This window comes from Protomyctophum bolini (assembly GCF_963924005.1).
Source record: "Protomyctophum bolini genome assembly, chromosome: 12".
In the NCBI taxonomy this organism is placed as follows: Eukaryota; Metazoa; Chordata; class Actinopteri; order Myctophiformes; family Myctophidae; genus Protomyctophum; species Protomyctophum bolini.
In genome coordinates, this window is record NC_137873.1 from 31,380,220 (window position 1) to 31,403,546 (window position 23,327).

Below are 23,327 nucleotides of genomic sequence, written 5' to 3' on the forward strand. Positions count from 1 at the left end.
TGGTTACAAGGAGAAGTAGTTGCATGGCGAATCATTGGTGCGGTTTGGGCCTTAGCCGGGTCAGGCCTGTGTAACCATTATCCCCCTCGACAGTTTGTACAAAATAAACTGTAGATTTAGTCTCTTTAACTCTTATGAAATTTTGTCGACTAAAACAAGACTAAGACGAAAACATTTCAGATGACAAAAATATGACTAAATTACATTTTATATTCAAAAGGACTAAAACTAAATCAAAACTTTTACTAGAATAAGACTCAAACATTTCAGATGTCAAAAATATGACATTTGACATACGACATGACAATATGACTAAATTACATTTTATTCAAAATTAGCTGACAACATTAACACCATTTAGGAGAAGCCCTGCGTGAGGAGAACATAGAGATTGTGGGCAGTAGTAGAGCTCTTACCATCACTGAGTCCTGGGACAGTGGAGTGTTTGATGAATGCTACATCTCCAGCACCCTCAGCCAGACATCTATGGCATTAACAATAGAAAGGAATGCAATAAATGGTGCATTTATATAGCGCTTTTATCCAAAGTGCTTCACATAGATATTGCATTACATTCACCCATTCATTCACACACACATATATGGCGCATCCCCGCCGTTGAGTCATGTAACTCCCGTCCCTTCCTTTCATTACTTTCCTTGGCACCAACGCGGAAGCTTGCCCTTCCATACAAAATATGGATAATTTATTTACTGAGTCAGAGCTAATATTTTCTGTTTCTTAGTTGGCCCCTTGGGAAAAATAATTGCCCACCCCTGGCTTAAAGGCAGCCAATCATGAAAAAGTGTCCACTATGGTCATCAGCATGGTCGTTTTTGCAGTTGTTAGTAGAGTAGAGTTAGTAGCAAATGTAGTGCAAGCACCTGGCAAAAAACATTTTTAATTTAAGTTTAAGTGCCATGGCGCCCCCTACCTGAAGGCCCCGTCATAGCCGTAGTAGCGCTCCTCAGGGCTGGCTTGGCATTTACCATGTCCTGTAGCATTACCAACACACTGCTGACACATGTGAGAGTCTAAAGGAGATCCAGGTGCACAGCCGCTACTGAAGAACGAAGCTTTATCAGAGGAGAAGACACAGAGATCAATCAATCACTGTCTCACAATGTAACACTCTAAAAAGAAAGCTCTGTCTAGCACACTTATTAAAGGTAAAGTGTATAGTTTCCTGAATTGTATTCAGACATTCAGACAAGCAGTGATCATGAATATGTGGACCTATAACAAACACACATGAATACAGGTAACTTATTCAAATGAATTAATAACATGACATACATGTTTATTGTTGGATGCAATCATCAGTTGTAGTATCAGAAAGTAGCTTGCACAACTATAGACTGCATTGTATTGTGTGTGGTCACAGAGACACAGTTTTAGTGAGATGCTTACTACTGTAGATGTCATATTATAAATATGACATCCATGGGCGATATGAGCACCCTGGAAGGGTTTAAACTTAAGTATGTAGCCATATGGGATGTGGCCCATAGCAGGGACGAATTATTTTCCCAATCCTCAAGGGGGCCAGTTGCTATAGGCCAATGTCCAAGGTGAGGACTATATTATTATTATTATTATTAGAGAGAGAGAGAGAGAGAGAGAGAGAGAGAGCGAGAGAGAGAGAGAGAGAGGGGGAGAGGGAGGGAGAGAGAGATAGAGAGATACGGAGGGAGAGAGAGAGATACAGTATATATATACGGACTTACGGAGGGAGGGGGAGAGAGAGAGAGAGAGAGAGAGAGAGAAAGTAAGAGGGGTTGTTACTGGGATCGGTGCGGAGTGATTGATTGATTGATTGCGCTGTGGCGGCAGCCGGTCACTCAGGAGAGAGAGAGACGCTGAATCACTTTTTTGTGCATCTGCGAGAAATGCCACGATTGCACTGTAGTGTAGTTGGAAACAATTGCTCTCAACGAGGCTGCTCTCACGGTCCAACGCGTCGGGCACAGCGGTTTCAAAGACGGGGCATTTTCATCCTGGTGCTCCTTGAACCAGGCGAGTCTCTTTGGTGAATTCTTGATCAGTGTTATTATGTCACGAACAACTACCATGAAATTCTGACACGCTTTGATCTTGTGGACATCTGGCTAGGTGAAAACAAAAGAAACCCGATTAGCATTTGAGTACTTGGGTGGCCAACACTATTAACACCTCTTGGACGGCCGTCGGAGAGGTCCAAAATGTTCGGAATTCCCAGAAAATCTGTAATGAAAATGTAAAATGTCCACGAAAATCTTCACAGGGCCCAGGGGGGCCCTGGGAATCTTCATGGGGGCCGTGGCCCCCACAGACTCGACGTCCCTGGCTCATAGGGCAGGAGCCTAGCTCCAGTTTCTTTGGCGTGAGGCAGCCAGGGGGTGTACAACAAGTACATCCCCTGGACATACATGACGCTAATATGTCGTAGGGACATACCCCCAATACAAACCCTTGATGCCGAGTGCCAAGCAGAGAGGAATCTAACCCTGACCTCACAGTCACAAGGCAGACACTAACCACGAGGCCACTAAGCTATAAAACTTTGCAGTCATCTTGAGAGAGCGTGTGTATAGGTGATAATTCCACAACAAAATGCTTACTGAAGTTACAGTTGCCAACGCGTTCATGGATGTGGCCCATAGGGATATTCCAGCCAGCGGTTTTGCCACGGCCGGTGTGGCACGACCTCTTGCCCTGCAGGTTGGCCCAGGTCACCCCAGACCCATTCTTCACCACGGCTACAGCGAAGTAGGAAGAGGCTAGTGCTGTGGGTGAGGTGAAATAATTAGAAGTCTAATGATATCAAAAGAAACATATGGTGCAAAACAGTTGATTAGTTATTACACAGACTACATTGTGAGCTAAAGGTTGTGCTAGCCAATAGCCATAAAGGAAAGGCCATGAGTTCACCAAATGAGCGTTGTGCTCAGAGCACAGAGCAAGTTCTTTCAGGGAACTCAGTGCAGTTGCTGCCGGCCGACCATCACTCGGTCTCAGCTCCATGCTTCTATTCTCAACCAATCAATTCTCGACCTACATGGCCGGTTAAGACTGAGGTTAGGGTTAGCGACCTACGTGGCTGGTTAAGACTGAGGTTAGGGTTAGCGACCTAGGTGGCCGGTTAAGAATGAGGTTAGGGTTAGCGACCTATGTGGCTGGTTAAGACTGAGGTTAGGGTTAGCGACCTACGTGGCCGGTTAAGACTGAGGTTAGGTTTAGCGACCTACGTGGCCGGTTAAGACTGAGGTTAGGGTTAGCGACCTACGTGGCCGGTTAAGACTGAGGTTAGGGTTAGCGACCTACGTGGCCGGTTAAGACTGAGATTAGGATTAGGGATCATGAGTTGCAACACCTGATTGAAAGTCAGTTGGGTTCATCCTCCGTGGAGCATTATAAATGTTTTGGGACGGCAGCGTCACTACAAAATAAATAATGTAGCGGTCCAGAAAGGTGCACACTACTACAGTACTTACCATTCTGGTCACCGCATTGTGCTGTCAGGTGGGCCAGAGATGGAAACAATGTTTGTGTTGACATAGAAGACAGAGAAGAGAATCATATTAGTGTACACAGTACAGTATATGTGTGAAATGAATCATATTACTATACACAGTACGTGTACAAGTGGAAATGTCACATTCTTCAGTTTCACTTTTAACGGCCATCATTACCAAAACCTGACCGACCAACTGTTATTACTTGGATCGTGTTTGGCTAGGTGGCCCAGTCCTCATCCAATCAGGATAGAGAGGGCGCCTTCCGCCAATCATGATCGAGCGGGGGCGGGCCTTGGTGTGTGTGCTGTTGGCCTGTCGCGTGTTACCGGGGCGCACCAGGGGTTTTCCAAATCACCCAAATCACTGATCACCAAATCACTTATATTCTGATAGTAATCATTGCTATAGAATGTTTGATCAGTAACGGGGGGTCTCCCCATCTCTCCAGCTCTTTAATAAATCAGAAAATACTTTTTCAGGTGGGTTCAAAAAATCCAGGAGCACCCCTGACCCCTGACCCCATAAATGTATTTTCTGTTTAATACTGTCACAAAACCTTTTCAGATGAGGGTCTGCAGCAAAATACAGTTACATTTAGGGTACTTGGGACGAAAAAGGTTTGAGAAGCACTGTCCTATACAGTACATAGTGTTTTACGTGCATCATAACACTTCACCATGACAGGGATAAGATGTTTAGTTTTACCTGCATCATAGCGCTTCACCATGACAGGGATTAGATGTTTAGTTTTACCTGCATCATACTGCTCCACCATGACAGGGATTAGACCACATTTTCCAGCTGTGTAGATGTGTCCTCCGTCCAGGGCTATGGCATCTGCCTCGTTCCTCTGGGAAGCAGACAGGAGACAGTTCATTTATTTTTTTACTATAACTTTTATCCCACGATTTTGCAAGCCATTTTTTTCACCCAGTGCCAATTATCTAACGTAACCCTGGGCTCTAGACTCTCTCTGCCAACCTGGGGAGAGCAACGGACTGACCTCATGCTTCCTTCTATGCATGACGAGTCCAAGCTACTTCTTTTCACCTGACATGGGGGAGTTTTCCTCGGTTGGACGTAGCGAGTGGAAGGAACACGTTATTCCAACCAGTTCCTTTCCCCTCCATCAGTTCAGAGACCAGGATTACTGCATGTTTTTTTGTGAGGGCACCTACGTACCCTAGCGGACACGGGGAGAACATGTAAACTCCACACAGAAAGGCCCTTTTGTCAAACCGACCCAGGGTATGGGCACAGAAGAGAACACACCCGCAGGAGACCGTTCTTAATGTCTTACTGTGCCACATGCTGTTTCTGACTAATAAAGTATTCAATCAATAAAAAGAAAATGTATGTGCTGACCAGTATCTTCTTCCCACAGCCGTCTACCGTGGTGGCGGTCGTACATTTAATCCCAGTGACGCCGTCCACCATGTCACTCAAGCTCCACTTGCGGCATGTCTCATACTGAGCCTCGCCCACAGCACACCACGTGATGCCACTGGAGGTCGCGTCGGTTGACTCTGAAAAGCAAAGAGGAAACGATAAAATAATTTGGCTCAGTCTGGCAGGACCCTCTTATCTCCATACTTCTAACTTGTTTTTTTCCCCGTAAATTAACCCAATCCCTCCCGACACATAGGCGGGGATCGTGAGGCCAGTGCCAGTCAAATGTGCGAAATACCACAGTAGAAGAAGAGATCCCAGGGCAACCAAGGTTAATTAAATAAGGTTAGGAAGCGAAGACCATACGGTGGACTCCATGTTGCTCCCTGGAAGGAAAGAAACATGCGCAATTGAGACCAAGGAAGCTGAACTCGGAAGTGTTCAGCTGTTTCTTTCCTTCCAGGGACCAACATGGAGTCCACCGTACAGTCTTCGCTTCCCAACCTTATTTAATGAACCTTGAGGCCAACCAGGAAGTGTAGCCCCCCCAGCACGCACACAGTGTGCTTGGCTGCGGTAGACGGGCGATGAGTTGTTTTCGTCCACGTAATAAGAGGAAATAATTGATGATTTTGGCTCATTTTGAGCAGAAAAGGAGTAATAAGCGTGCGTGCACATGTCTGCTCTTACGTTTGTTCAGGGAACGGATGATGCTCATGTACTCGGCGCCCAGATACACGAAGGGATCCGTGTCAGTCGGCAGCTCCACCAGGCTCTGTGTGGAGTCCTTGAACATCAGGTCCTTGCCTGAGTCGTACGCACTAGAGGAGAACAGGTCGAAACCCTGCAAGGCACAGAGCAACTCAATAGTTACCGTACTATAGTTCAAATGTATTTTTTTGCGGCTTACGCCTTTTATTGTTTTTTTGAAGGGACAGACAGTAGGCTGACAGGAAACGGGAGAGAGATGGGGGAAGACATGCAGTAAAGGCCGTGTCGGGCTCGGGAGTCGAACCCGCGGCACACTGCGACTGGATTACCAGTCGGGTGCCCAGACGGTTACGCCACCGCCTGGGCCTATAGTATGTTTTTTGATGGTTTTCGACGACATACTATAGTAAATCATGAAAAAACGACATACTATAAATGATGGTTGATTATAAGACGACCCCCATTTTCCATGATTCATTTGTGGAAAAGAACATTGAATGTCAAATAGCCTAGCTAGCCCCCGATTATAATACGTCTTATATTCAGGCCAATAGGGTACTTTATAGTCTTATAGATGCACAGAGCAGAACAGGTCAAAGCCCTGCAAGGCACGTATGTTTCTATGAGAACTAAAATGACACAGATGCTTTCCCAGATTGAATGGGTTCAAATAAACATGCACCGAACACTTTTCCAGGTGATGATCCAGAAAAGATTGGAGCTGAACTACTGTAACATTACATCGTCCCTGTCCAGTGGAAACCTCATATTTCCAAATCTGTTACTTTTCAGGATCCGCATTCAAGATTTGCAAAAGTAGCACATCTACAAGCGCAAAAGGAGTCGCGACGTGCTTGGAGCTTGCGGGTCTGCTACATGTACTTTTAATGCTTTTGAGTGACACTGTATAGGATGATCAATGTAAGGCATTAAAAAAAGGATAATACACAAAAAGTGAAATTATGGAGATAAGGGGTTTCTGCCCGACAGCAACAATGATATTTCTGTGTGTGTCTTACACTGTCAGGCTCAGCAGCCTTGGTGAGTTTGGTGTAGATGATATTTGTGTGTGTCTGTGTGTGTGTGTGTGTGTGTGTGTGTGTGTGTGTGTGTGTGTGTCTTACACTATTAGCACCATAGTTTGGTGTAGAATGTAGATGATATTATGTGAGTGTGTGTGTGTGTGTGTGTGTGTGTGTGTGTGTGTGTGTGTGTGTGTGTGTGTGTCTTACACCGTCAGCAGCCTCTTTGAGTTTGTTGTAGATGAGGGTGGCCAGCTTTTCGTCATTGGTGCGGGTGACCACAGCGTGGGCCGGCACCTTGGCCAGGTGACAGCTAGTGTAGTCGTCAACGCTGGCCCTGCTGCCGTCCTTACACAGCAACTCATAGCTGTCCTTCACTTCGTCTGGAAAACAAACCATGACCAGAGCTTGTTAATGATGTGTGAAAAAGATTTAATGTCACACACTGACATTGACATTTTTTTTTGTTTTTGGGATCCGGTTTAGTAATCCTGGTAGGACATGAAGACTTACAGATTTCAGCTCTATAGTTATCGTTGCTTGACCCACTAGACTTACTTGACTAATGACTAGTACTGCCTAGTACTTAGTACTTATATTATTATTTTATATCAGTGTAGAACATGCAGTAAATGAATACTGACCAGTTGTTTACTATCAGTGTAGAACATGTAGTAATACTGACCAGTTGTTTACTATCAGTGTAGAACATGCAGTACTACTGACCAGTTGTTTACTATCAGTGTAGAACATGTAGTATTACTGACCAGTTGTTTACTATCAGTGTAGAACATGTAGTAATACTGACCAGTTGTTTACTATCAGTGTAGAACATGTAGTATTACTGACCAGTTGTTTACTATCAGTGTAGAACATGCAGTAATACTGACCAGTTGTTTACTATCAGTGTAGAACATGTAGTAATACTGACCAGTTGTTTACTAAAAGTGTAGAACATGCAGTAATACTGACCAGGAACAGTGGTGTGTTTGACAAACGCCACGTCTCCACTTCCGTCCGTCAGGCACCTATGAGACAATTGAGCCGTTTGAGGTGAATAATCTAAGTCCAAACTAATTATCCATAATGTATATAAATCATGGATAAGGGGTCAGGACAGAAAGGCCATTTCGGGGAGGGGTCAGAATAAAATATGGACATAGATGGTTAGGTTATTCGTCTCAACTGCTCATTAACAATTTAGGCATTTAACAGACACATAGTAAAGGTCCTTACACTCCTTACACATCTGCCGGCAGAGTTTATTTTGTGAGATTAATTCACATTCATTTAAACTGCATTGCCATTTGTGGCAAGAATACATCCACATAGAACAGGAATATTACTCACTCTGAGGTCGATTTTAGAATAAAAGACGAATAAAAGCATCAACCTGTATGAATGAGGCATCAGCAAATGTGTATTTTACACTCCCAATGTGTATGGACCTTAAACATGAAGAAATCAGACACTGATATACACTTACAGCATACAGTAGGCACATGCAGGTTCGATCCCTGTCCCCGGCGGCCTTTTCTGGGTGTCGCTCCCTGTCTCTCTCTCTCTCCCTGTTCCCTATCAGTCTTCACTGTTCTATCCAAGTTAAGTCCGAAAATCTACAATGCACATGAATCCCAGACAATATGTGGAACGTAACGTAACAGACAGCTTTAGTGGAACAAACTCCGTTTAAAGATGCGCCCACCCTATAGGGACTTTTAAAAACATGCTTAAGCCAAGGCCCACTTTTTCACTGTAGAGGACTCCTAGGTTCACTTGTTGTTTTGTACAGTAGGTTGTGTGCGTGTGTGCGAGAGATTGTGTGCATAGTTTCTAGTCCCTCATGTTGTGACTGACAGTGTGACTGAGTTCTTGTTCTTGCTCTTGTTTTTGAGTGGTGCGTGCAACCACTCCATGGAACAGCTTTGTCCTATATAACCTATGTGACTATGTCCCCATGTTTAGAGTACAAGTAGGGGCAAAAGTGGCGCTGTTGTGTCAGAAACAGAGAGAGAGAGAGAGAGAGAGATAGTGTTACACTGTTGCCTGATAATTACAGAGAGAGAGAGGCAGGGGGAGAGGAGAGAGGGGAGTTGCTCCACTCAGTTCGCACAGGTGTGAATTTTTTCTCTAATAACTGGATGGGGGGCGCAAATACCAAACCATTAAACCTTTACTCACTTGAATGCACCTGCATATCCGTAGTAAGGGTTGTCCGGTGAGCGGGAGCAGTCGGTCATGTTGGAGGGCTGGAGCGGACACTGCTCACACAGCTTGGGAAACGTCGCCGGGTCAGCTCCTGGTGCACAGCTGGCCGAGAAGAAATTACTCACCGCTAGAAAAGCAGAATTAGTCATTTTTTATTTATGACACACTGACATTATTGCTACATCGTCTATGATAATGTAGCCTGGATCTTAACACAGTAATCATTGATAATGTACACATCTCTCTAACGAGTAATCGGACACCGTGTTCATGATTTGAGGCATTTTGTTCAAAACGGGCCACTGCTGCAAAGTTTGGAAGCCATTCTTAGTCAATCAGGATGGATTATGAAAAATGACAAAAAGTGACAGATTTGTCTTGATTATAGAGATACGGAGTAACAATTTGCGTGATGATTGGAAGAAATCTGTACGATTAATATCAACCTCCTGGAGGCACTGTAATACTTCACCGATGTGAAAGATTTGGGACAGATGTTCTGCTCTGGCATTCATGGAGTGTGCGAGCACGGTTTCACGCCGTTAGGGCCAACAGTGCCGGGAGATTAGTGCACACTACACACACACACACACACACACACACACACACACAGAGACAGACAGTGAGAAAGACGAACACACACACACACACACACACACACACACACACACACACACACACACACACACACACACACACACACACACACACACACACACACACACACACACACACACACACACACAACACACAACACACACACACAAGGATGGACGGACATAGTCTCGTACTGGACTGGAACTTGTTGTGTATTATCCTTGATAGTTTTGTGTACTCTTGTCATGTATGGTTAACCGTTAACCTTCAAATCAATCAAATAAAAAACTCACCCTCTTCCAAAGGTTGCTGGTCCACGCCGTCCCACTGGATCCCGTTGTTTCCCATGGTTAGCAGAGTTCCTACGGGAATGTTCCAGCCGGCAGACTTTCCCAGTCCGGTGTGGCAGGACCTCTTTCCTCTCAGCTCATTGATGTTGAAGTTGGAGCTCTTCTTGACCACAGCCACAGCATAGTAACAGGTGTCTGATTCTGCATGGTCCGATACAAAGAGGGCACACAAAAATCATGTCAGATCCTGTGTCTAGGTGAGACATGATATTTGACCTTCAATTTTAACAGTATGCCTTTGACATGATCTAAAATATCTCAATAGAAGAGCAGTGAAACAAAATACAACCATGAATAGAGGGTATGTGTATGCATACAGAGAGTGGCAAATCAAGTGGCAAAGTAAGTTTAATGTTGTTTAATAATCAGATAGGACTTTTCTGTTTGGAATGTATATGGGTATATACTATATACGCTTTCCTGCATAACTTCTGGCTATGATGATGTCACACGCATACCCTATATATACATGCTCTTGATTGGACAAGATTTTATTTTATTCATAAAAAAATAGTTACATAATGGTGAAAGCATAGGCCTATGCATTGTACGTGCGTCGTGTAAACCGGTGGCTGCGTGCACACACAGGTGGTGTTCCTCCTTTCTTCTCTTTCCCCTCCCCCCTCTCTTTTAATTTATTTATTTTTTGTATTTTTGTATTCTTCCCTTCTACAGTATTGTCTCTGCATTGGGGAAGAGTGGGTGGGCATAGTTGGTGGACGGGAGGAAAATGAAGGGTGCCTATTCCCATATATGTATTAACAAATTTATATGTTGACATGAACAAGGACCCCACATGGGAGGGAAAAAAACCAAATAAAAAAATATATATAAAGAAATAAAAAATATGAATAAGTTACATAGTGCCCCTTAAGTGGTTAAAGTGATAATTCATGCAACAAAGAGAGAGAGAGAGAGAGAAAAAAAAGAAAGAACAAAGTATCCATAATTAGGAGAAATAGATAGATAGATCATCTTACCTGGGCCATAGTCCTCAGCAATAATGGGGTGCAGGTTGTAATTAGTCATTCCAGCTGTGTAGATGTCTCCTCCATCCAGAGTGATGGCATCTGCTTTACCGTTCTGTCAAAAACATGTTGCTGCTAAATATTTGCAGATTTTTGCAGAGGCCTGGTAGCTCTCTCTTAACATTGCCAGTCGTTTTGGAGTTAAATGGTCATTCCTTGTTTGCATTGGTCATATAGAAACATTATTAATGGTATTATTGTCGGTAGTTGTGCATTATTGGAGATTATTATTATTATAAGGCGATCTCACCCAGGTGCTGAACAAACAATGATTAACAGTAAAAAATAATAATAATAATAAAGTCTGCAACACTGGAATCTCAGCTCCATTTGTTTTATCGCCGTTTAATAATCAACGTTTCAATCCTGCTGGATCTCCTTCAGGAATTCATGAGGAACATTTGCACACTTCTGGTCCCGAGGACAATATTAATTTCATGTGCAAGCATGTAAATGACAAATAAAATGGACCTTGAACCTTGAAAAAAAACATTTCATTCATTAGATATAAGTTGTGGATTACAGTTTTAACACTATAGCGTTCTCTTCTCACCTTAATGGCCTCGATGCATTCAAGAGTGTTTAGTTTTTGCACACAGGAGAAGGTCGAGTCCGTCTCGGCTAGGGATGTACATTTTGAGTATTCCTGGCTGGATTTCACACACCATCTGATGCCTGGAGCCCAGATCCACTTCCAGTTACCTATGTTTCCGAAATCTGGCATACACGCAGACGTATATGCTGTGGATAAGGATAAAGATGTTAAACATATTTAACCACTAAGCCAATGGGATATAGACCCAGATACGATTCCCAGGTGTTACAATGGTGCCATATGTGACTCAGGTCAGGTTGGCTCACAGCCTCAACCTGCTGGAGACCCGGGTATGATTCCCGGGTGTTACATATAGCCTAAAGGGGGTAAATCCGCAACATCGGAGTTGGAACCGGAGACCAATTGGGTCTCCATTGACCCGCTGAGCGCTGTTCAGAGGTGGACAGCCGCTGCCCCCGCCGGCGGTGGCAAAGCGGGGCTCAAGAGGTTAAAAGGAATGATGTTTACCAGTGGTTCCCAGCAGCAAGGACAGGAGTAGAAGCATGTTGAGTTGGCAGTCTCCAGGTTAGAACAGAAGACAGGTGGGGGTGTGGTGACTCCATCTGCTTTTATAGGGAAACATCCGTGTGCATGTGGGCTGGGCAGCCAGTCTGTCAAGGAAGAAAAGAACAACAATTGTTCCCCATCGCGGAAAGTTACAGGCTAAAGAATTCCAAATATTCTTAATACTTCTCAGGTTGAGATCGACTTGACAATGAAAAGCAGTTTGCCCTACAAAGCCAAAGTGCTAAGGGAAAAGGAAATGGCCGATAATTGTTTTAAAGTGTTTCAACTGGTCAGCCAAATGAGATATCTGCAAATACAGTGATCTTACACAAATTTCAAATATGGTATGTTCTTAAGGTAATTGTTTATCCCGCCAAAATCACAAAGGCTAATTTGACCTTTCTTTGAGATACACAAATGTCAGTTTGTCCAAAAATGTAGTTTCTGTTGGCTACTGCACTTTGGTTTTATGCATTTGGCCAGTGGCCACGAACCATCATCTGAAAATGTTTTGTGGCAGGGACCCCCGGAGAGAAGATTTGTGTTAAAAATAATAATACTTTTGCAGATGTACAAACTTGCGGCATGGCACAAAGTGGCGTGCTCTGAGTTTGCATATCTGCTATTTTTTCAAAAGCCAGAGTATGAATAAACAAATAATGATGATGCTGTATGAACAAGTTTAGCTTGGGACCCCCTTGAACCCCTCCCAGTTAGGATGGGTAAATGCAGAAGGCAAATTCTACATTTAACGTACAGTAGGAAATGCCCTCAAAAACTAAAGAAAATATTATAATATAACCATTAAGACTTGCCCATCTTATCTGAATATTGAGACACCGTGCTCACTTAAGTTTCACAATAGATGATATCCAATTAATCCTTTCACTGCCTCAAGAAGTATGTTATTCTGTATCTGTATCTGTTATTCTCTGTTATTTTAGCTGCCAAGTCACGTGTGAAACGACGAGTTCCACTGAAACCACTTCTAGTTTCACAGGTTGATAATCAAATTAGTTTGATCCTTATCGTCTCTGGAACTGTCACAAGGACATACCAAATAATTATTGGTATGTCCTTCTGTATACCTGCAGAATGCAGATGAGTTGGCACAGCAGGTTTAGAATGCTCGGAAACAGTGTGACAGGAATGAAGAACCTATAGGGTAGGCCTATAAGGTATAACATTTCATACCGGTAAGATGCGCGGCGCAAACGCATACAATTCTACTCAGGCTTATGTGAACACCCCAGACAGGTTTTAAGTTGTTGTTTCAGTATTTAGATTCATATTCATTTTAGCTGCCCTGCTCTCCATAACCCATAATTTCAAACTCTATTTTAACCTGTGAGAGATTCTTCATTGAGAACACCTGTCCTTTGATCTGGTGACTATAGTGTTCAATTACTTTTTGAACAATTACTTTTGGCCTATCAGTTGCTCAGTGGCGTTTTGAATTAAGCACCCGGAAGAACGCTCTACTGCCACATTTGCCAACAAACCTTTGGAGTTTCAGATATGGATCTCTGACACCATGTGGGTGAAATCAGTCATCTCTAGGACGTCAGCCGTCCATCATCTAATCTGGGCAAGGTTACAGTGCCATCACAGCCTTTAATGAGTTGAATACATAGGACCACAATGGAAACAAGCCCTTGGGGCTTTTTGCTATGCTTTTTAGCATCACTTTTAGCATCATTTTTAGGTCATCGTTCTGAGGTTGTGAGCCACTCTGCTACACTCAACCCCCTTTTAGAACCCCCTTGTAGACCCGGACCGGGTTCGTCACGGCACCAATGTACTGTACCGGCACCCGGCATTCCAACCTGGCTCTCCCACATACTAAGGCAAGGGGAATCCCCCATGGCTCGGGGGAGATATACTGTATCAGGCTGAGGTTGATGATGATTAGATGAGATATACTTTATTAATCCCCAAAGGGAAATTATAGCAGTTATAGCAGCATAATGTGACAAGATAAATAAATAAACTACTAGAAAACAGAAACACAACAGACACAGGTGGACATTAACACACAAGACCAACATAAGAACATATGCATTGAGGGAGAGAGTTCTTATACATTTGCATTTTACAGCCTGATGGCAGTTGGTCAAGCCAAGAGAGTCTGTACCACTCTGTATGCATGTTGGGGGGAATAGTGAGCCTTAGGCTGAAGGTGCTCACCCACCATGGCATTAAGTGTGTCCCTAAATCCTCCTATCTGTGACTACTGACTCACTGCAGACCTTCCATTCGGAGGCCAGCAACAGAGCTGGCCTTCTTTATGGTTTTATTGAGCTTGTTCAGCTCCGAGGCCTTGATGCCACCTCCCCAGCACAGCACACCACTGCGATAAAACAGAATGCAGAAGACATACGAGGTTGTTGTTGTGAGCTACTCTGCTACATAAGCAAGCATACGACCTCCCGTAGTCCTGTTAGTCAGACCAATTATACGAACACTATCCCGACGCAAACCCTAACCTCAGTCTTAACCTCTTAGGTTGGACTAAAGGCTCATTCATAGTCTGGATTTTCGGTGGTGAGGTGACCACCGCTCCGGTGGTGAGGTGACCACCGGAGCTGAAATAACATTGAGCGGTGGTGAGTAAAAACTGAGAGAAGGGCTGGGGCGGTGGTTTGCTCTTCACCGCGGCTCGTGACGTCATGTTGTAGTTTGGTGGTCACCTCACCACCGAAAATCCAGACTATGAATGAGCCTTAGGGCCGATTCAAACTCCTATTTTACAGCTGTTTCGGTGCTGTAGTGCCGAAATGATTTTGGCTCGTCAGAAATTTTCAGTAGCACCAAAGAGCCGACTTTAGGACGCCCCCCCAAACCTCAAATGACGTCACATTGTAGGCACTACAGAGCCGAACCGACCCTTAACGGGATGTCAGACTTATGGGAAGTCCCCAAGCTGCTTATAGGAATGCATTCTTCCAGTAAGACATATAGTGCCTCAAGGTAATTTACAGTTCTCTCCTTTGCTTTCACAGCAAAGGAGAGAACTCAATCTTGAATTACTTGTTCTAATAGGACATGCCTGTAACGAGACAATACTTTACATTTTCTGCATTTATTCTCTCATTTACTGCATTACTGTATTGCACTCTGGCTAGACGCCACTCTTCATTTCATTGTTAAAGTATTTGTATACTATGTGCAGTGACAATAAATTGAATCTAATCTAATCTAAAAAAAAAGAGAGACATCAGTAACATGAGCACTTGAGCAGATGTGCTTGTGCGGTGAAGAGTAAATAATATTATTCCTTACACCACATTCGACATTGCAGAACGCTGTGTTGTTAAATAGTCTCTTGTTCCAAAGTGCATTACATTCACACGCACACATTCACACACGGATGGCAGAACAGAAGCAACCATAAGGCGGGTCCGCGTCAATATGCCGACGGTCCATTGGTCCGATCGACAACCTACCTCAAACCCTCACCCTAACCCTAACCTCCCCCGGGGCAGACACCTAAACCTATACCACCCACCCGCTCCCGACCCCCAGCGCACCTCGGACCAATGCTCCTTCGGAGCAATGGTCCGTCGGATCATAGGGTGCTTCCCCCATAAGGCACCAACATGCCCATCAAGAGCGGTTAAGGGTTGGTTAAGGTTCAGTGTCTTGTTTCAGCATCTTCATGGGATTTGCTTTTCATTGCAGTATTCTGTCCTGCGAGATTTCACAAGACCAAAGAAGCAACATCATCACACGTACTTCACACTCAATTTGAAAACTTGACATTTGAAAGGGGACATTCTGCATATTGAGTACTTTCTACTTTTGGTACTTGAAGTACTCTTGATACCGCAATATCTTTGTACTTTTACTCAAGTCAATGTTGATTAACGGACTTCTACTTGTAAGTTTCAGTATTGATGCTTTTGCTTAAAAGAACGAGATGCGACACATTGTGAGCTTGTAGATCTGCTATTTTTAAAACATTTTAAAACATTTTAAAACTTAATGAGTACTTTCTATTTTGATGCCAATATTTTTGTAAAAATGTTTTTGTACAACAGACTTTGGAAACAGGTGTTAATGATTCTAATGAAGGCTCCATTGCCTAACCTTAAGTAGGCTATAGCCTCGGAGACAGTTTTGTTTTTGCAAGGGACTGTATTAGCGTCCTTTGTCATAAAATGGTTGACAAACTGAGCACTTTATTTGAGAGAACAGAAGAGTCAAAGGATCTCTCAACAACTTCCATTCACCACATGCATGCACGAATAGGGCTCTGTAGTGTTGCACAACATGCTAAGTGTACTACAGACCAAGAATCCAGATGCCGCTCTATTGAATGTGACCTTAAAATAATTCTACCTGGTGTTGCATGTGACAATACAATACAGCAAGATAATATAAAAATCACACCCGTGTGAAGTGAGGATCGCTCTTATCATCTTACAGACTTACAACATCAATTGCAAGATAAAGTTTGTTTAAGCAACGGATGCTAATGTTTGTTTTAGTCCTCAACACAAATTACATTTGTCTTTATTGTCTATGGCGTTTCCTTAAACAAGCACTGTTGAAAAACAAACATTAAACTTAAACATACTGGAGGTGATAAAAATAGGAAAAACTAAACAACATTGGTTCAATACCGGCATGGATTAATTTGGATGTCCGCCTTATGTGGCCTATCTATGATGCCAGTCATCTATGATCAAGCTGTATGACTCCCTATTTAGGCTCATCAACAGGCAGTTCATGTCTAGGCGATGACGTCTGTGCCCAAATATGGACAATGTGAGCCCCATTGACTTTCATCATTATAAAAAGTAATAAAAAAAGAAATCACACCCATGTCATGATGATGACGATCACCACGTGATCTTACATGACGGACGGTAACCATGCTGCTACCGACTACAACCAAACACACAAAGTCTCATGTTGGAGCATTTAGCACTGCTCAAAAAAGTTCAAGGTTTCAAAAACGTTAGTTAGCCTTTATGAAATTCCAGTGGTTTGCGAAGTCATATAAAAATATTAAGGAAAACTAGAGCCGGGTCGGTGAGACGTGATTACACTTTTTGCTTGTGGTGACAACCAATCATTTATTTTTTACCAATCACATTGCAGGCCAATTCACAGGCCGATGCAATGTGAATTAGGCAATATTGTTATATTGCCCAATGATCAAACAAGGGACAGGTGAAGGTAATTGAAACGAGTCACACCAAATCTATAAAGAAAGGGGACATTTTCAAACTTGGAGGCACATTTAAAAGTATATACTACATGTACGGTATTCAGTTTTACTGAATTGTGGAATAAGACCACTTAACTGCCCCTCCCCCCACCACCAGCAATATCTGAGTTTTTGCTTTGAAATCAATATTGATTTTGTTGACTAGCCTAAAAGACTAATAGACCAAGATGTTTTAGTCAACTAAGACTAGACAATTTCAGAACACTAAATAGGACTAAGACTAAATGTTGTGTTATTCAAAAGACTAAATCAAACTCTGCTGAAAAGTAACACTGGTTGTTATCAGACTAGATGACACACCATGCAGTCTTACTGCAACTCAAGCGCTGTCGTCAAAATAGCGTTTAAATAACCTAACCGTTGTTTCTGTCTGTGAGAGGTAAGTATAAAATGTGAAAAGGACATTCATTGTCAGCAGCATGATACCTAAAATGAGGCTTAGCTGTGGGTCAACGAAAACAAATATAGCTGCAAGCAGCTATACGACAGGGTCAAGCCCAAAAAGGAAAAAAGCTATACGCAATATACACAATGAGCTGGGTGTTGTCTCGATCCGATCACGTGATCGGAAATCGGGGGCGATCACGTCATTTGCAAATGATCGGAATCGGATCGGGAGCAAATAAATGTGAGGGATATGGAACATATATGACAATGTCAGCTGGAACCAGATGCTTCATCATATGTGGCCTGTCTATGATGCCAGTCATCTATGACATGTAATCTATAATGTATGACTCCCTATTTAGGCTTATCAACATGCAGTTGACAAAATGTGGTTGCCACCAAAGATCTATGGTCTGACGCACACGGATTAGGGCTTTTCCTGGCTCAGAATATACCTTTTGTTTTAAGGTAGATACTCACTATGGCATTGGTCTTTCTAGGCCTACACAAACAAATGGTGTCAACCGTGTCATAGGCTATAGCACCAAACGCAGTTCATTTACACACGTTAACACCAGTTATAGCAGGTACTAGCCAGCAGAGGGAGTATGCCACCTGTTAAACAAGTCCTCACTACTTTTTGAGATACAGATGATGTCCAGACAGCCTTTTCTCATTGGCCTATTATAGCGCCACCAGGAGGCCACAACCTGACCTGGCCTGGTGGAGACCTGTGCCCCGAGGGGCACCTTTTCTAGTTGGGAATGTGTTACGGGGATTAATGTGTTATGTTGTTTTGTGTCATCTATTTATTTCCCCTTCCCTGTGCTCTGAGTGGAGTGAGATGAGGCTGTAAAGCCAGTCCTATAATGGTATGGTGTAAGACCAGGAGGAACCCGGAGTGGGTTCACAACGGTGTAAATTAATTTTGCTCATATGCCACCAAAATGTGGAACGCCCTACCAAGAGCCATTAAGACATGTGAATCCCTTGACTCCTTCAAGTCCCCCCCGCCCCCTTTTCCCCTTACTGTATATGTTTTTCACTTTTTACTTTCTTTATATGATGATTTCCTGTTTTGTTTATAGAAGTGTATATATTTGTACGTCTCTAAATGTTCTGATGAATTGAAAATGGTGGACTCTGACAAGCAGGGCCGTGCAGAGAGCACTGGGGGGGCAGGGGCTCAAACTCCAGAAAAGGGCTGTCATTGGACAGCAAAATAAGCAATATGTTCTCATTAGTCTGAAACTAAAACTGACCGATGGCAGATTAAAAGATAATTCATTATGATAGTGGAATTTATCATTACTTGTCAAATTATTGTGCCCCCCCACACAAGCGCTTATTGGTCCCTCACACAAGCCCTTATTGGAACCCACATAAGCCCTTATTGCCCCCCTACACAAGCCATTATTGGCCCCCCACACAAGCCCTTATTGCCCCCCTACACAAGCCCTTATTGGCCCCCCACACAAGCCCTTATTTGCCCCCATGCCTAAGCCCTTATTTCCCCCCCCCATACAAGCCCTTATTGGCCCCCCACATAAACTTTTTTTCCGTACAGCTGCAATGTTGGTGAGTTTGACGTTGATTAATACAATACTTTTCTGTTTGGATGAATGGGCTGGCAATGGGAAGTTGCACCTATAGTTAGCACCTTGCTGGCAAGATGGCCACGGTGTGCATAAGGTCAATAGGGCAAGCATATGACTTATATGCTCCCTATTCCCTAACTAAACCAAAACAATGGACCAAAAGGGGGAACAAAAGAAAATGGCAGCACGTACACCCCTAACCTGACTTTGCCAGCTGGGGGCGGTATTGGGTAACCATGTTCCCCAACACCACATCCATCTGGAATCTCGCAGGGAGTTGAGCTAACGCCGAACCGCTCCGTACCGAACCAATCAGCGTGAGCTAAGGGCGGGATATGTGCGAAACCGGATGTGAAGCTATACAGACAAGGCAATATGATTGGTTGTGTTTGCACGCCCACACGGTGATAGACAGACGGTCCCATCCAATCATCTACCATGTATCTTGAAAAAAAGGAACAGCCCCGTCATCGAATTTGCTTCCGCGATCCCAGATCCCAATAAGCTGTGAAACAAACATGTGTAGCAAGCTTCTTGGATCTGGCAGCGTCAGGTTAGTACACCCCTACCAGCTTCCTCTTCTGAATACATAGGGAGAAATGGTTTGAAATACTGCAGTTTTAACTACAAAAATATAAAACGGCCATAGCCGTCATCACAAATGTGATGAGGTCAGCACAAATGATTAGGTCAGCACATTCAGGCACATTTTGGCAAGTGGCTATGGCCGAATTTAGGCCAAGGAGTGTTTTTCGTGCAAAACTAATGCTTGGAATGGATTTAGAATCATGAAAACCCCCTAGTTTGACATGTCACAATTGTCACATGCTACTTAAAGCATGATGAGATGTTGCCTTATATTAGTTTATGGTGTGGTATACAAAAATGGCCGTAACTGTTTTTCGCGATGTTTCCGGCAGAGCAGGCCTCTCATTCTGTGGACCTTAATGACCAAATTAATAGAAAAAACACAAAGAAAAAGTACGGCATGACATCACAGGTCCTAGCTGTCCAATTTTGGGCCTGTGGCTCCCCGGCTAAGGAGCACATGTGGTAAACAGACAGAGCTGGGAAGCTAAATATTTCCCCTTAGCAGCCAACCAGGTGAGGTTCCCCTCCCACTAACGACGTCCACGCTGCTGCCTCTTCCTGAAAAGGAGACGTACGAGAACACAACAAGTAACAGTATGAGCATCACAGCCTAGTCTCGCGTAGCCAGCCTTCAATCTGCCTTGGCAATGCATATTTCCCTGCAGGTAGATTGAGTCTGGTGTCTCTCAATTGTGGCTGTGTTTCGGCGGACCAGCAGTAGTGGAGGACCAACCAAGGCCCAGTATGTAAATATAGGGTGGGCTTACCAGGCTATAACCAACCAGGGCCCAGTATGTGTGTGATGCAGTGGGCTGCGCTGCTATGATTTATTGTAGGTCTAACCAATAGAGTCCTTTGAATATCTTTGTAACCGCCCCCTGTAACCGAAAAAATCTAAGCACAGAGGGGAACCCGACTAATATCCACGCAGTGATATTAGTATGGCTACACGAGGTTAATCACAGCCTGGAATCCACACTGATTTTCTCGTTCAGCAGACCTTTTCTCACTTTAAGTATAGCGAAGTGAAAAAACAATCACACTCATGTGACGTGATGGGCACAGCTGCACTCCTTTAAACAAACGAAGATGTAATTGCTGTTTCTTTTTTTTACGTCATTAAAAGTTCATATAGACTTGGCTGCCATATGGTGTAATTTCCAAAAGCCAGATGTTGGAGGGGCTAGCACCCCTCAAGAAATCTGCCTAACAGTCTGGATTCCAGGCTATGGGCAACACACAGTCAACAACAACCAATCAATAAAGTGATGATTATGAGCTCATACTTATGAGGCTGTGCTGTAGATGGTGTCATGACATCATATGTATCGTGTCCCATAGAGGCTGGTTGGAGACTCTGATAGGTGGAGTCTGGACCTGTGGTGTGTGGACCTCCATGCTGCTTCCTGGAAGGAGACGAGAGCACAAGCAGTAGGAAGTCTCAAACAACACATCAATCAATCAATCAATCAATCAATTAATCAATCGAATGATGAGTATGAGCTCATACGTATGAGGCTGTGCTGTAGATGGTGTCATGACATAATATGTATCGTGTCCCATAGAGGCTGGTTGGAGACTCTGATAGGTGGAGTCTGCACCTGTGGTCTGACAAATACAGAGTAAACAGGGAACATTTCATTGGTCAAATACATTTACACACACAGAAATTGTCCTCTGCATTTAACCAATACGATTAAATGCTTGTGCTGATACAGCCCAATCTGTTCTCCTGTAGTCGACCCCTAAGACATGGATTTTGAGCCCCACAAGATAGCAGTGGTATCCGTTCTATTGTCTAACTCCAGCATTACATTTGTTGAAGGTATAGATCCAAAATAAACTTAAAAATCACACCCGTGTGAAGTGAGGGGTGCCCTTACCATCTTAAGATGATTAGGTAGATGTAATGATGATGTAAAACAAACGGTGACAAAACTCTTTATTGTCAATGGCGTTTTTAAAACAAACATTGAACTAAAACAAACATTAAACCTGTATATAGAAGGGGCTAGCGCCCCTCAAAAACATAAATCAAGTTACCTGAGAGGAAGATAGGTCTGTATTCCCTGTAAATTGAGATAAATAATGACATTATTGCAGGGACAACATTTTAGTTTTCACCACAAGAGTCAAGAGCTATCAGGTTCTTGAGCTTTGTAGTGTTGTTAGCTAAGGTGTCACGCCGCAGTGCATATACGTACTGTAGGTGGTACGATTCTTTCCCCCCCTGGCTTCGCCCTGGGTTGGCTCCCATAGAGTTAATTTACTTGCCTCTGTTCTGGGTGCCTGACGCAGTGCCCTGCCAGCCTCATCCTTCTCTCTTTGACTTTAAGTCCCCATAGAGGTCCACATTTCTGATGCGGTCCGTCCATGTGACACCTACTGCCATTCATAGCCTTCTTGTGTAGACTCCATCCAGGGCTCTTCTCTGTTGGACTGTGAGGGTCCATCCCTCAGCCCCATACAGCAGTACAGACTCCACACTACAGCGCTATGAACAGCCGCCTCTTTGGTCTTCTCCCATATCTGATTCGATATCCAATTTCCAGACTCCTCCTTCCATGCAAGGCTTTCCAGGCAAGTGCTCTCCGAACCAACGTCAGACGCCGGTTTGACAGCTGTCAGAGAGGAACGCTAAGTCAAATCCTCTCATGAACTGAATCTTGTCCGTCTACTAAATCAGAGTTTCTGTATTTGTTCGGAGTAAAAAGAAGTTGCATTGTAGGACTGCTAGCTGGCTTTGGTTTGCCTTTAACCCAGATGCCAGTTAAAAAGCTAGTTGGCTGTGGCTCGTCTTTAGCCTTGACGCTAACGTTTTAGCAAACTTTTAGTTTAATCGTCACCTACACACTTCTTGGTGTTCTACTGGAGTGCACTCACCGCTTCCAGTTGCTGTGGGCGATAGTCCCAGTCGTGGTTTTTCCACTAGAGTGACTGGTTACTGGACCCTCAGCTCTGTCGCCACACTCCACACAAATATGCCTCCCAGGATGGAGGAAATAGGAGGTATCAAAAATGAGCTCCGCTCCATTACAAACTTGGTGAAAGACCTCCTCCTGCGAAAATCGCTCCTCCAAGGCCGGTTGAAATCCCTAGAAACCCCGGGTGCCGGCGCTGTATCCCGGGTGTCCGCCGTGGCAGCCTCTATGCCGGGGTGCAGTGCTGCGAGTACCGGCGGGCGTATACCGGGACCCATCCGCGCCGACTCCTGGTCCTCGGCGGTCAAGGGAAATAATCGGGGGTTCCCTCTCTATGACCCATCGGGGTCGGAGGCCTGGAGCATAGTAGACATGTTCCCGTGCTCCAATGCTTTCACTCCGCTCCAGGAGCTATCGACCACGGCTACTCCGACTCCAAGGAACGCACAGTGCACAGACTCGATGCCCCGACCAGCGAAGCGAAACTTCCCGGACTCCTCTGGCTCTACCTGCTCTCTCACCTCGACTCCCAAGCCCAGGCTTGACGGGGGTCGTGCAGGTAAACGACCCTGTCGTCGTTCACCTAGTAAACCCATACCAAACACTTCCCTATCGATTATCCACCCAGCGCGAGGTAAAGTGATCAGCGCTGCTCCTAGTAAAGAGCCCCCTCCCCCTCCCCGTCCCCGT

General features: G+C 44.1%; 2 protein-coding genes across 2 annotated transcripts in view; both read right to left on the reverse strand.

The window, feature by feature from the left end:
• Positions 1 to 23,327, reverse strand: part of LOC308325841 (serotransferrin-like) — a 66,795-nt gene that overhangs the window by 2,498 nt on the left and 40,970 nt on the right. Inside the window, exons 8-13 of the mRNA XM_080778554.1 lie at positions 4,863 to 5,023; positions 4,251 to 4,347; positions 3,462 to 3,494; positions 2,601 to 2,765; positions 935 to 1,076; positions 417 to 484 (exon numbers count right to left, since the gene is read on the reverse strand). Of these exons, the coding sequence (XP_080634680.1) occupies positions 417 to 484; positions 935 to 1,076; positions 2,601 to 2,765; positions 3,462 to 3,494; positions 4,251 to 4,347; positions 4,863 to 5,023 (666 nt within the window). The remainder of the gene's footprint in view (positions 1 to 416; positions 485 to 934; positions 1,077 to 2,600; positions 2,766 to 3,461; positions 3,495 to 4,250; positions 4,348 to 4,862; positions 5,024 to 23,327) is intronic.
• LOC308325347 (serotransferrin-like) lies at positions 5,396 to 22,169 on the reverse strand (the record flags this gene model as incomplete). The annotated part of the gene is made up of 11 exons (XM_080777832.1): positions 5,396 to 5,457; positions 5,577 to 5,730; positions 6,830 to 7,002; positions 7,592 to 7,647; positions 8,801 to 8,954; positions 9,718 to 9,915; positions 10,755 to 10,857; positions 11,356 to 11,543; positions 14,154 to 14,254; positions 21,035 to 21,122; positions 22,103 to 22,169. The coding sequence occupies 11 exons, from the start codon at positions 22,167 to 22,169 to the stop codon at positions 5,396 to 5,398; spliced, it is 1,344 nt and encodes a 447-aa protein (XP_080633958.1).